Source organism: Rhinolophus ferrumequinum, chromosome X (genome assembly GCF_004115265.2).
Source record: "Rhinolophus ferrumequinum isolate MPI-CBG mRhiFer1 chromosome X, mRhiFer1_v1.p, whole genome shotgun sequence".
Taxonomy (NCBI): Eukaryota; Metazoa; Chordata; class Mammalia; order Chiroptera; family Rhinolophidae; genus Rhinolophus; species Rhinolophus ferrumequinum.
Window position 1 is genome coordinate 53,430,866 of NC_046284.1, and position 15,482 is coordinate 53,446,347.

Here is a 15,482-nt window from a genome sequence, read left to right on the forward strand (position 1 = left end):
TCTGACTCTGGGCAGGAGGACGTGTGGCCGCCACACAGTGTGTGGTGTCTGGTGGCCACTGTTCTCAGGAGTTGGACCCCCGAGGAGGGGTGGGAGGACTTGGACAGCTCTCTGGACAGCGTGGAGAGGGCCCTGCAGGCTCTGGCTGAGCGGTTGCTGGAGGAGGAGAAGGCTACAGCCGGTCGCGTGGGCTGGATGTTCCTCACGGCCTTGAGTCTCAACATGGAAAATGCGCTTCATGAAATAGACCAGGTGCTGGACCAGGTGTCCCAGTTGGAAGCGCTGGAAGCTTAGGTCCGCCTGTTGGAAGAGGGGCCCCACAGTGGAGACTCTGAGGCAGAGGCGGAGGAAGCTGGTGGAGACAATGTAGCTCCCAACCCCCAAGCCCGGCCAATCTTGAAGCAAAGGGTAAAACGTGAGCAACCTTTGGGCCCCGGGGGCGTTGCTGCTGACAGCCCAGCTGTGACTGAGTTCACAACCTACACCCCTTACACTCCCACTGAGTTGCAGGAGCTGGGGAGGCAGTACCGACAGCGCCTTGGAGAGTCAGTCTCGACTTGGCGATTACGTTTATGAGATGAGGGAGCAGACAATATTCCCTGCTCCCCAGGTGAGATGGAAAAGCTAGCCTTCAAGACAGTGCATCCGTCCTTGCAACAAAGGTTACAGAACTGCCATAGGTTGGCCCAAAACCAGGGCAACCATTCTCTAATGGAGTGGCTCACTGCTGCGGTACGCACAGTATGGGGACAGGCTGGCGAGCTGCCAGACACTGTGAGTCAATGCCAGTCATATATGGAGCTTACTCAAATCATCCATGAAATGGGTATGAGACATGCTATTTTCCACCCTAATATGCAGGGGCCAGATGACGAGCTTTTTACAGTCAGCATGAGAGATCTGGTTTTGGATACTGCACCTGTGTGTGCTTTTGGATCCTTGGTTGTCATCCTTACACCCTATGTGGGGCAACGGATCCATGAAGTTACAACTGCCGTGGCCACCCTAGGGGATGTTGGAAGCCGGAGGCGAAGGAAGTTAAGACAGGAGGTCCACGCAGTTGAGAACTGGAAGCCCAAATCAAAAGTAAAGGAGCGAGGTTTCGGGCCTCAGAGAGAAACACGCTCACAGATTTGGCGTGATCTTGTGGCAGCAGGGGTCGATCGGAAGAAAATAGACTGACAACTCAATGCACTCCTGCTGGAACTTTGGAAACAGTTGCATCCGGAACAGCAATTTTGGAGAAGCCTAAAGGAGAAGTCTGGGAAAGCGCGACCCATGTCCCTCCAGGACTTCATGCAGTCGCTTGAGGCTGACTCCTTTCAGCTTGATTAGTGGTGGGGCCAAGGTACCCAGTCAGAGGGGACAAGCAGGGACCGGAGGCCCTAGTTGAACTGTCTGTACATTGGTCCCCTTCTAATGTGCAGAGGGTTTTGGCCCTAGTTGATGGGCGCAGACTGCAGTTTTGTTTATGGGAACCCAGAACTATTCCCCGGACCAGCAATCTGCATTGATGGCTACGGGGGAAAGACTGTGACGGTAAAAGCTGTTTCCTTACCACTGGGTATAGGAAGGCTTCCCCCTCGTACCTACAAGGTTTATGTCTCCCCCGTTCCGCAGTATATTCTAGGGGTGGACGTGCTACATGGCCTCAGCTTACAGACGACGGTAGGAGAGTTCCGTCTCCGGATCCGGGTGGTGAAAGCGGTGACACGTGGGCATGCTCACCACCCTCCTTAAGTGTTGCCACAGCCGTGGTGCATGGTTATAGTGTGACAGTACCACCTGCCAGGAGGGCAGGAGGAGATTGGTCGTACAATATTGGAATTGGAGAAGGCACATATTGTGAGGTCCCTTTAACTCCCCAGTATGGCCTGTCAAGAAGCCAGATGGGACCTGGCGAATGACTGTGGACTATAGGGAGTTAAATAAGGTGACGCCAGGGGCAGTGGCTGAGTGGCCACCGCAAGTGACTGTAGTATACAGAGGTCCCGATACCGGGATGATTTTGCGGGGAATTTATGTGCTCTCACTGTGGCCTATTATGGGGTCCCCTGTTACATGTTGAAACTAAACAAGGGACCCCAAGCACTGCCATAAAGGTCTGGTACTATAAACCGGGAAAGGTGCCAGTGGCAGTGACCCTCTTTTCCCAGGACAAAAAGCTAGCATGTATCCTCCCAGATGGAAGGGATTTGCCATTGTTGGTTCCTAAGACTACTGTTTGTTTTCGTCCGTAGGTGCCGGTAGGCTAATATGGCACAGGGATCCTCGCGGAAGACGCTTGTCGCGTAGATTGTGAGGCGAGACCCTGTAGGGGTGGAGTGTGGGGACAGAGCCCCAGAGAGCAGTTTCCAGGCTCTCGGCCTCACGTGGAAAGGTGCTGGCTGGGGTAGGAGATGACCGTCAGCTGTGGCTAGTTGGCCGTCAGCTGTAACCCTTGAGCCATTGGCCACTAATATAACTGCTGCGGCTGCGTTGGGGAGTGGAGTCGAGGAGAGTCGTTGGTCAGTTGGCAGAAAAGCGGACAGCAGGTTGCACATCGTGTGAATCCAGCCTCCAGTGAGACTATAGTGGTATGACTCCCCTACCGATGGCTCCGTGGGTGTTCCTTTTTGGCCTAGCCACATCCTGCGTTCTTATGTGGGGAGCGGGAGCAGAGACCCCGCAGGCCGCCCATCATGACAACTATATTCCCTATGCTTTACTTCACATCCCCATGACTATTTTGTAACTGCCAATTTGTACTTCTTAATTCCTTCACCTTTTTCACCCTGCCCCCAGATCCCCTCCAATCTATCACCCTGATAGATCTAGTACCCATCTGACATCATATAGTTATTACAGTATTATTGACTATATTCCTCATGCTATATCCTACATCCCCATGAGTATATTGTAACAACCAATTTGTACTTCTTAATCCCTTCCCCTTTTTCACCCCCCCCCAAATTCCCTCCCATCTGGCAACCATCGAAATGTTCTCTGTGTCTGAGTTTGTTTCTGTTTTGTTTATTTGTTTATTTTGTTCTTTAGATTCCACATATAAGTGAAATCACATTGCATATGGCTTTCTCTGTCTGACATACTTCACTTGGTACAATACCTTCCGGGTCCATCCATGCTGCCACAGATGGTAAGAACCATTTCCTTGCATGGCTGAGCAGTATTGTACCATGTACTCTTTATCCACTCATCCATTGACGGACACCCAGGCTGCCTCCACATCTTGGCCATTGTAAACAATGCTGTAATGAACATATGGATGTATATGTACACTCAAAGTAGCATTTTGGGTTTCTTCAGATAAATACCCAGAAGTGGGATTGCTGGGTCCTTCTTTGTCTCTTGTTATAGCCTTTGTTTTAAAGTTTATTTTGCGTGGTATAAGTATTGCTACCCCAGGTTTTTGTTTGTTTGTTTCCATTTTCATGAAATTTCTTTTTCCATCCCTTTACTTTCTGTCTGTGTATGTCTTTCAATATGAAATAAGTTGCTTGTAGGCAGCATATGTAAGGTTTTTTTTTTTTTCTTATCCATTCAGCCCTCCTATGTCTTTTGATTGGAGCATTTAATCCATTTGCATTGAAAGTAATTGTTGATATGTAGCTATTGACATTTTACTATTCATAATTTTGATTTTTTTTTTTTTTTGTCTTAAAGAAGTCCCTCTAACATTCCTTGTAATATTGGTTTGGTGGTGATGAACTCCTTTAGCTTTTTCTTGTCTTGGAAGCTCTTTATCTGTTCTCCGATTTTAAATGCTAGCTTTGCTGGGTAGAGTAGTTTTAGTTGTAGGTCCTTTCTTTTCGTCACTTTGACTATTTCCTCCCAATCCCTTCTGCCCTGCAAAGTTTCTGTTGAGAAATCATGGGACAGTTTTATGGGAGCATGTAGGTAACTAACTGCTTTTCTCTCACTGCTTTTAAGATTCTTTCTTTGCCTTTAACCTTTGGCATTTTAATTATGATGTGTCTTGGTGTTGGCCTCTTTGCGTTCATGTTGTTTGGGACTCTCTGCACTTCCTAGGCTTGTATGTTTATATCCTTCACCAGGTTAGGGAAGTTTTCCATCATTATTTCTTTTAAATAAGTTTTCAGTTCTTTGGTCTCTCTCTTCTCCTTCTGGTACCCCTATGATGCAAATGTTGGTAAACTTGATGTTGTCCCAGAGGCCCCTTAAACTGTCGTCATTTTTTTGGATTCTGTTTTCTTTTTGCTGTACTGATTGGGTGTTTTCTGCTACCTTATCTTCCAAATCACTGATTCAATCCTCTGCTTCATCTAATCTACTGTTGATCCCCTCTGATACCTTCTTCAATTCACTTATTCTTTTTTTTTAATTGGGGAATATGGGGAACAGTGTGTTTCTCCAGGTCCCATCATCTCCAAGTCATTGTCCTTCAATCTAGTTGTGGAGGGCGCAGCTCACCTCCAAGTCCGGTCGCCATTTGCAATCTTTAGTTGCAGGGAGCACAGCCCACCATACCATGCAGGAATTGAACCAGCAACATTGTTGTTCAGAGCTAGCGCTCTAACCAACTGAGCCATCCAGTTGTCCCCCCACCCCCCGGCAGCTCAGCGGCAGCTCATTGTCTTCAATCTAGTTGTTGAGGGCACAGCTCACTGACCCATGTGGGAATCGAACTAGCAACCCTGTTGTTCAGAGCTTGTGTTCTAACCAACTGAGCCATCCGGCCGCCCTAGTTATTGTATTCTTTATTTCTGACTGGTTCATTTTTATGTTTCCTATCTCTGTGTTGAAGTTCTCCCTGACATCACTGAGCATCCTAATAGCCAGTGTTTTGAACTCTGCATATGGTAGACTGCTTGTCTCCATTTTGTTTAGTTCTTTTTCTGGAGCTTTGTTCTGTTCTTTCACTTGGGACATGTTTCTTTGTCACCCCATTTTGGCTGCCTCCCTGTGTTTGTTTCTATGTATTAGGTAGGGATGCTATATCTCTAGAACTTAATAGAGTGGTCTTATGTAGTAAGTGTCCTGTGGGGCCTAGTGTCGCAGTCTCCTGACTTGGGTGCTCCAGGTGTGTCCCTTATGTGTGTCGTGTGTGCCCTTCTATTGTAGTTGAGCCTTGGTTGCTGTTTGCATGTCACTGGGAGGGATTAACCCTCGGGCTGATTGATTGTGGAAACTGGCTGTGACTACAGTGAAGGATCTGTGGTGCAGGGACTGACCCTACAGAGCAGGATTTGCTTCAGGAGGGCTCTGGTGCCTGCCTAGTCTGCCCTTTGGGTGTGTCATCCTTGGAGGCAGCTGGATGATGTTTTGGCTTGGTCCAAAGCTGGCCACCAGCCGTGCCATCCCAGGGCCTTTTGGGTGGAAACCTGCTTCAGGCCAACTTCAGCCACAGCCTGTGCCCTGCCCAGGGCAACCTGGCATGAACCATAAAGCAGTTCGCAGATGGCTGCCATCCCCGCTGGTCTTGGAGGTGCCTTGAGAGGCCAAGCCTTGAACCGAGGTTGGCTGCTGGTAGTGCCAGGCTTGGGGCTGCTCAGCAAGAGTTATGGCACATGCTGAACCCAGATGCTGCTTGTTTGGGTTTTGGGAACCTTTGAGAGATTTTAGGAAAGTACAGAGCATGAGCCAAGACTGGCCTTTTATATGGAAAAGCCACTGGTAGTAGCTTGAGTAGGCCCGAAAGTTGAGTGGGGCAGGGTCTCAGAAAATCACCAGGGGTGGGTGAATGAACAGTGTTATGTAGGTTGATAGAGACTCAGATATGGTGCCCGCCTGCATCTGCATACGGGGAGGTGGGACTGGTCAACAAAAAAACAGTGGATTCTGCCAGCACTTCTCTTTGGGAGAATGCTGCCTCTCTAGCCCCCTCCCTAAAGCCAGACTACTCCATTCCTTCCTGTATGTCCCTGGCACATTTCTTGTTATTTCCCCAGTGCTAGAGTTCAGAGCAAGTGAGTCCATCAGCGAGTAAGTCCATGTGTGGTCCCTTTAAGAGAGATGCCTGGGACTCTAGCAGCCCTCTGTCTCACTCAGCCACAATCTCTGCTGGTTTTTACAGCCAGAAATTATGGGGACTTCTCTTCCCGACACTAGTATTGTGGGCTGGGGAACCTGGTATGGGTCTGGGACTGCTTGTTTCTTGGGAGGGGTGTATGTCCACAGCCGAGATATCCCTCCTGACTTTTAATGGTCATACGTGGATGTGGGACCGGCCTGTTTTGCATCTCTACCCCTCCTACCAGTCTCGAGGTGGCTTCTTCTGTATGTCCTTAGTTGTAGGGCTTTGGTTCATCTAGATTTCAGGCGATTCTGAATGATGGTTTTTCTGTAGTTTAATTGTAATTTTCATGTGGTCATGAGAAGAGGCAAGCACATTGTTTACCTACTCTGTTATCTTGATGGTAAATCTTGACTTCTTTTTCAAAATATTTTTTTCCTAATAATCACATTAATCCATGCTTATTGTGCAGAATTTTGAAATTTCAGAGAAGTGTAAAGAAATAGAAAAAAGGGATTATACTGCCACCAAGAGTCAATTATGTGACTGGGTCTCAGGTGAGCCCAGTAAAGCAACTCACTTTGCGGGTAAAATTTAAGGGATGCAGTAATCAAGGTAAATTTTTAATGTAATTTTTTTCAGAAGTCAAAATTAGTACAAAAATCCATGATAAACAAAATATGTAGGTTTTTGGAAAGGTGAGATGCATTCCTACACTTGCTAAACCCTGCCTCATTCTCCTTAGTGTAATCCGAGCCCTGGTTCTAATAAAACTTTATTTATAAAAGTAGGAAACCAGGCCGTAGTTTTCCAATTTGATTTTCTGAAGTACTGCATCAAAATATTTGTCTTGATTACTGAGTTTTTTTGTACCCTCTTAAATTTTGCACCCAAAGTGAATGCCTCTTGCTTCACTTCAGTTCTGGCCCTGGTCAATTATTTTGATTTTTGAAATGTTATTTTCTTTTTTCAAACCACATAAGTGGATATAAAGTACAGATTATATGACTGGATAAAATAAGTGAGATTGAAAAGTTAATGAGTTGAGCTTTCAAGACAATGAGCTAAAAAAAAAAAAAAAGAAAAGAACAATAAACCTAAAGGAATCAGAAGGAAGAAATCAATAGCATTAAAAAAAATCCAGAAATTTATGAACTACAAAACAAAAAGCCTGTAGACTTAACAAATAAACAGGAAGGCATTATAGGAGGAATAAAATAAAATAGATAAATAAAACTAATTAAGAATATAAAGGAATAAAATATAAAAATATAAAGTCTTAAATGAGAAAAAGAGCATAACTACAAATATGAATACTTTTAAAAATGATTTAAAAATACTTTATAAAACTCCCTTGCAATACATTTGAAAACTTAGATGGGTGATTTCCTGGGAAAATGCAAATGGCTAATATTAATTCCAAAATAACTCTAAAAGATAAAGTAAACTTAAGTAGACTAGTAACCATGGAGAAAAATTGAAAAAGTTGTTAAAGAGCTTTTTCTACCCAAAATAATAGAATGAGGCCAATTTGTTTTCAGAATCTTATTTTCTTGTCTATTCTTGTACTTTTAGTCTTCCATTTGTACTTTATTTTATTTTTATTATACTGTTTAAAATGTTTTTGATTAATGATAAAGGTGGCACCTCAAATCAATGGGGAAAAGATGGACCATTCAATAAATGGTGGTGAACAACTGGATAGCCATGGTGAAAAAAAAATAAAAGTTAGATGTGTATCTCATACTGTTTGCCAGGATATGTTATAAAGGAGTCAGAGACTTAAATGTAAAAAGGGAAAACCGTAAATCATAGAATTTCTTTATAATCTTAGAGTGCAGAATCCCTATCTAACTGAAAATTTAGAAGCCATGTAATAAAAGTTTGTTAAATTTAGTTACATAAAAAGTAACTTCTCCCTTCATTACATCACGCACAGAAATTAATTCAAAATGGATCATAGAACTAAATGTGTAAGAGCTAAAACATAGGAATAAATCATTGTGACCTTGGGTTAAGCAAAGCTTTCTTAGATATGACATCAAAAAAACCAAATAACAAATAAAAATAAATAAGTGTGTGTGTAATCGGACATCATCAAAGTTTTAAACAATCTTTGTACTGCAAATGATACCATCAAGAAAATGAAAAGACACCCCACAGAATGGGAGAAAATATTTGCAAATCGTTTATCTGATAAGGGTATCCAGAAGCCAGACACAAAAGGCTATATATTGTATGATTCAATTTATAGGAAACGTGCAGACTCGGAAGATCTCTAGAGACAGAAAGTAGACGTGTGGTTGCTTAGGTCAGAGAATGGGGATTTGGGGAGAAATAGGGTACATAATATCCTCTTAGGTGAATGAAAATATTCCAAAATTGATTGTTGTGATAGATGCACAATTCTTTGTACTAAAAACCAATGAACTCTATAAATGGGTGAGCTGAATGATATGTGAATTACATCTCAGTAAAACAGTTTAAAAATCAGTAACTTGCATGATAAAAAGCACCAAAAGCAAAGACAGGAGACAACATTAAAAAACAAACAAACCTGGAAAACAATTGCAGTTCATATCACATACAGACTATTTTCCTTAATTTATAACAGATTCCTGGAAATCAATAAAAAAGGAACAACAGCTCAAAAGAAAAATAAACAGAAGATACAAAAAGAAAATATTATAAAGGTGTTTATGAACCATGAATGTATGCTCAGTCTATTCCCTATAATGGAAATGCAAATTAAAAGTACACTGAGATACCTTTTTTACGTGCCAGATTAGCAAAAGTTCAAAAGTTTTTTTGTTTTCGTTGTTTAAATTAAAGTTTATTGCAGTGACAATTGTTAGTAAAGTTACATAGATTTCAGGTGTACAATTTTGTAATACATTATCTATATCTCACACTGTGTGTTCACCACCCAGAGTCAGTTCTCTTTCCATCACCATATAGTAGACCCCGTTTACCCCTCTTCTAGAGCCTCCCTCCCCCAAAAGATCAAAAGTTTGATAATGCACTGTTAGCGATACTATGGGAAAACATGAATTCTAAAAAATTACTGCTCAGAGTGTAAATTGGTACTATCCCTATAGAGGGAAATTTAGCAATACAGTTTAAAATTATAAATCTGTGTATATCTTTTGATCTAGAAATTCCATTTCTGAGGCTTTATCCTACAAATAGACTGACACAGTAAAGTAACATAGAAACAAGGTTATTTATTGCAGTATTATACTAGTAATGAAATATCCTAACAGTCCATCACTGGGGAGCTGGTTAGATCAATTATGCTGCATTCATACAATGTAATACTGTGGGGCTTTAAAAAAAAAAAACGAAGATGGTCTCTGTGTACTGATATGGAAAGATCTCTAAAGTATGTTATTTTTTAATAACAGCTTATTGAGATATAATTCACATCATAAAATTCATCCATTTAAAGTGTACATTTCAGTGGTTATTGGTATGTTCTCAGGTTTGTACAACCATCACCCCATCTGATTCCAGAACATTTTCATCACTTCAAAAAGAAACCCTGCTCCTTTCACCAGTCACTCCCCAATTTTAACCTAACCTCCTGGGGAAACCACTAATCTATATTCTGTCTCTATGGATTTGCTAGTCTGAATATTTCATACAAATGAAGTTATACAATATGTGGTTATTTGCATCTGGCTGCTTTCATTTAGCATGATGTTTGTAAGGTTCATCCATGCTGTAACATGTATCAGTACTTCATTCCTTTTTATGGATGAGTAATACTCCATTGTATGGATGGACCACATTTTATTCATTTGTCAGGTGATGGACATTTGGGTTGTTTCTGCCTTTTGGCTCTTATGAGTAATGCTTCTATGTACATTTGTGTGCAAGTGTTGTATGGACCTGTGTTTTCATTTATCTTGGGTAGATAGATACCTATGAGTGGAATTGCTAGGTCATATGATAACTCTGTATTAACCTTTTGAGGAACTGCCAGACTGTTTTCCAAAGCAGCTGTCCCATTTTACATTCCCACTAGCAGTGTATGAGGGTTCCAATTTCTACACATCTTCACCAGCTCTTGTTATTGTCTGTCTTTTTTTATTATATCCATCCTAGTGGGTGAGAAGTAGTATCTCCTTGTGGTTTTCATTTGCATGTTCCTAATGGCTTATGATGCTGAACATCTTTTCATGTGCTTATTGGCCATTTGTATATCTTTGGAGAACAGATCCTTTGCCCATTTTTTATGGGTTGTTTTCTTATTATTGAGCCTTAAGATTTCTTTAAATGTTCTATGTACCATTCCCTTATCAGATACATAATTTGTAAAAGTTTTCTTTCATTCTCTGGGTTCTCTGTTCATTTTCTTGACTGTGTCCTTTGAAGCCCAAGAGTATTTAATTTTGAAGATTTCCAGACTATATTTTCTTTTGTAGCTTGTGATTTTGATTCTAAGGTATGTTACTAAATGGAAATAACAAGGTGTGCAGAATTGTTTAACAGTAAACTTTGTATAAAAGACAAAGGAGGAGGAGAAGAAGATAGATTTTTATTTGCTTGTATATGCATAGAGAAACTGGTAAGTTATATAAGAAACTGATAATAGTAGTTATTTATTCTGGGGGAGAACTGCAGAGATGGGAGTCACTTCACCATATACCTTTTTATGTTATTGCATTTTTGAATAAAATGAAAATATGCATTATACAAAACAAGTTTTAAAATGCAATGATTAAGAGTAAACCTAGAATTCTGCTAACACTCCTACTGAATAAAACAATAGACATAGACTCAAAAAGACAAGAAATATTTATTTTGAAAAAACAGTATGTGCATATGGTAGAAAAAATTCAAACAATACAAAAGAGTATGCCGAGAATAATGAGTCTCTTTTTTACTCCTGACCCCTAGTCCTTCAGATGTCACCACTCTTACCAGTTTTTTGTGTAGCCTACCAGAGATATTCTGTCACTATACGTGTGTGTATACGTACGTGTATGTATATACACCATCCCTCTCTCTTTTTTAACAAGTAGAAACAGACTATAAACAGTAGAAACAGACTATAAACACTGTTCTGCACCAGGCTTTTCACTTAACAATAGATTTTGTAGATTGTTCTACAATAATGTAGAATCTGCATCAATATTTACAGGTCTACTTAATTTCTTAAATAGGCTATATAGTTTTAACTTGTATAAACACGTCATTTAACTAGTCCCTTGCTAATTAATTTTAAGGTTGTTTCTAATCTAGTTAGCACAGTGTTGCAGTGAGTATCCTTGTACATATGTCTTTGCACGTATGTGCAATGTATATGTGATAAGTAAGTGTATGTGATAGTATATATATTAGATAAATCCCTGATGTGGAATTGTTGGGTTAAAGGATATATGCTGTTAACATTTTCATATATTTTCTAACAGAGCTCTACATTCAACTTATCAAAGCTATCCTTTTGGGATTGTAATCGGAAGTACACTGAATTTATTAATTAATTTAGGGAGAATTGAACTCTTTACAGTATTTTTCCTGTCCAGGTATGTGATACATCTCTTCAGTTACTCTAGTCTTATGTAATTCTCTAAAGCTCTCTCTCTATGTATACCAGGGGTGCCAAAAAATGCATACACATGACTTGTATTCATCTTTTGTTATCGGTATATATTATTACAATTTTAATATAGTTTTTTCCTTTCTTAAAATGTGTATATATTTTTGGCACCCTGTGTGTGTGTGTGTGTGTGTGTGTGTGTGTGTGTGTGTGTCTTCTTAAGGTTAATACAAGATAGTGTAAAGTTTTTATTGCTATTATGAATGGGACCTTTTTCATGACATTTGTAACTGGTTATTGCCAATCTTATGTCCAACTACTTTACTCTTTTATTAGTTTCATTTGTTTTCCAGTTGATTCTCTTGCGTTTTTTTGGTAGCTGGCCATATGATCACCGTATAAAAACAGTTTTCCTTCTTTCCTTCCAATACATTTTTTTTCCTTACTGCATTAGATAAGAAAATGTTCCATTGTAGGAGTGATAATGAAAATCTTGCCTTGTTCTTGACTTTTTTTACTTTTTAAAATCACTAGGCTTTCTTTTTAGAGCAGTCTTAGATTTGCAGAGAAACTAAGCAGAAAGTACACAGAGTTCCCACATGTTCTCCCCACTCTGCCCACAGTTCCCCCATTTTAAAATCTTGCATTGGTGTTGTACATTTCATAAAATTATATAAACCAATATTGATTAATCAATATTGATACATTATTGTTAACTAAAGTCCAAAGTTTACCTTACAGTTCACTTTTTAAAATTAAATTTATTGGGATAACATTGGTTAAACATAAAAACAACAAATGAACAAATAAAACAAACTTGTTCCTTATTTTAATGGAACAGTGCTATTTAAATTATTGAGTGTTAGCCGGGGAAATAACTCTTCTGCTTTGTTTGTTTGACTGTAAATTGGTACAACCTTTTCCAGAACAGTTTAGTGGTACGTATCTTAGGGCCTTAAAAAAATACAGGTCCTTCAACTTAGCAGTTCCACTATGTAACTTAAAATGTGTGCAAAGATATAACTATAAGAATATTCATGAAGGGACTTTTTGAAGTAGCTGAAAGTTAGAAACAGCTTAAATTTCCAATAGCAAGGAATCAGATAACTAAACTGTGTTCAATTTACTTAATGAAATACCATGTAGCCAATAAAAGTGAGGTAGCACTACATATAATATAGTGGAGAGATGCTCGTTATGTATTATTAACTGAAGAAATGTATTGTAAAGCAGCATGTACAATATATACAGTGTGACTCCATTTTTTTTTTTTAAAAAAAACAGTTTAAATATGCATATTTGGAAAGATACATCTTAAAAAGTTAGCAGTGGTTATGCTTCTTTGAATGGTGAATTTATATGTGAATTGTTTTCATTTTTGCTTGACTGCCTTTGAAATAAGGGGGAAAAGTAATCAACTTTGAAAATTTTCAGTAGAGTCATTGAATTCAGCAATATTTATTAACTACCTATTGGGTGCAAATCATCCAGAAAAGTATATGACTTGGTCCCCTCGCTAGATTCACCATTGAATCCCTACTCAGTGTTACACACTGGGAACACACAGATGAATAATAAGCAGTTTTTTGCCTCTTTTCTACCCTCAAAAAGATTATATTCCAGTGACAAAGATGGTTTAAAAAAACCAGGTAATTACATTAAATATGATAAATACTGTTATAGAGAGAAACACAGGGGGTCATGGGAACAGAGAGGCAGGGCTTGAATTTTAAGAAATTGTGCCTGGAATTTCTCCTTGGCTTCTAGGACCTGACCTTGTGATCTGTTTCTACAGGCTGTGCTGTCCTCCAAACTCTGCTAAAAAGCTCCTGGGTGAGCCTTTCATCCTGAGACAAGCTATGCCTGTGGACGTGTTCCCTCACCCCACACTGTGAGCTGCTGCTCCTCTTCATTTGCTAAGCAGCCTCCTACAAGATGGCAGGCTCTTTGTAAGGCTGAAGTTTCAGTAACTTCCAGGTTTGGCATATTGCTGCATTGCAGACCCTGAGAGCATTATTGGCGGGGAACCAATCTTTGGATTATGAGCAGGAAGAAAATAGTAGACCTATCTGAAGCAGATTTATAACCTTAGTTTTCAGGTTCCCTTGCTCTCATGTGTGTTTGGTTGTGACCACTTCTTGGCCCTGGATCTGGACTGTTTCTTTCTTTTGTTGTCAGCCTGTCATGCCTCCCTTGGTCCTAGTTTTTAGTTTTGTCTCCTCTGTCTGACTCTGCCTGTGGTGTGGTAACCACTGAGATTTTCTCAGCAGCTGGTAATAATTTCACCTTGACTCAGGTCTGTGTATTTATCCAGAGATTTTATTAGATATGTTCTGCGTTCATGAGGTAGCTAAGGATTAGAACTAGAAACAAGTCTAGCTTTTTAAAAAAAGTAGAGTAAGCTATGCCGTGATTGCAGGAAGACTGACTGCTTGAACTCAGTAGAGATTTATTCCTTCGGGTTTTCTAGATTTTGAGGTTTCTAGAATACCTTTTAAAAATGTAGTTACTCCTAGGAGCAATAGCACCAATTAGCTCTCGCCTGTGGAGGGAGAATTGGTCTAGAAGAGACCCTATGGGTAAGGAGAGCTTCAAAGAAGAGACTGAATACCTGTAACTGTGCTGTGTAGTATGGAGGCAGAAAGCTCCAGAATCCCCTAACAATCCCGAATGTACTATAAAAAACTGGCTATTAAAACAAATATTCTCTAGTCCATGATTTCTTCAACTCTGGAGTTGTTCTTGGATACTTGCCCAACAACTTAGATTATGTTTTGAATCTTTTAACAGCCTAAGGAGGTGTAACTTAGCAAGCACTGTCTGGTTTACAAAATGATATCAGGTCAACTAGGATTTTTAATTCTCATTCTCGATCCTAAGTACTTCTAGAGAAACCTCCTCAGAAAAATATGTCTGTTAAAGCTACTATATAAATATCCATTTAAAAATACTAGAAGGAAATAATCTAAAGTATAGAGGTATTGATTTATGATAGCCATATAAGTTTTATTTACATTTCCCTATATTTCATTTTATGTAATGGGATTATATTATTTTATAACTTAAAAAAAAATTAACTGCAAAGTGACTTTCATTTTCTCTTCCTTTGTTCCCTGTATTTGTAAATGGCAATACCATCTATTACTTATCTAAGCCGGGAACCAGAGTTATCTTCCTCATTCTTGTATCCAACTGCCTACAAGGTAGATTCCACCTAGATATATTCTAGGTACTCCCAACTCAGCATATTTCATGTTGAATGCTTCACATCTTTCCCCCAAATCTATTCTTGCTCCTATATTCCCAATGTTGATGAATATACCAATCTACTCAGTCTCTCAAGCCAGAAGCCTGGGAACTCTGAGTCCTTCTCCTCTACCCCTGCCCCATCCAGTGTATCACTGAGTCTCCATCCCTGCAGATTACCATCCTTTCTCACCGGATTGTTACTGAAAGTGCCATCTTCCCACTGCTGCTGCTGTATCCACTCTTGTCTTCATCCATTTCATTCTCGACAGCCAGAGTGAGTTTTCTAAAATTCCAATCTCATTGTGTTTCTCCAATGCTTAAAATCTGTCTGTCATTGGCTTGTTACTGGTTTTTGAAAAAAAGTCCCAAATTCTTGATGCAGCCTCAAACTCCCTTCATAATCTGGGCAGCCTCCTTCCTCTGTACACATTAAGTTTCTTTCCCCCCAAAAGACAATTTTTTTCCCATTCTGGTCCTTTTCACATTTGGTTTTCTCAGCTTAGAATATGCTATTTACTTTTATTTATTTTTAAGATTTTTACTAAAAAGGTAACTAACATACAATATTATATTAGTTTCAGGTGCACACAATAGTTATTCAACACTTACATACCTAAAGAAGTGATTGCCATAAGTCCAGCAACCATCTGATACCGTGCTATGCTATCACAATATTATTGACTATATTCCCCATGCTGTATATTACATCCCCGT

At 39.8% G+C, this 15,482-nt stretch overlaps 1 protein-coding gene across 1 annotated transcript in view; it reads left to right on the plus strand.

The window, feature by feature from the left end:
• Positions 1-14,199, plus strand: part of TRMT2B (tRNA methyltransferase 2 homolog B) — a 59,731-nt gene extending 45,532 nt beyond the window's left edge. The window contains 2 exon segments of the mRNA XM_033135223.1: positions 13,315-13,401; positions 13,403-14,199. Coding sequence (XP_032991114.1) covers positions 13,315-13,401; positions 13,403-13,439 — 124 coding nt within the window. The 3' untranslated portion in view covers positions 13,440-14,199.
• Positions 14,200-15,482: the final 1,283 nt, after the last annotated feature.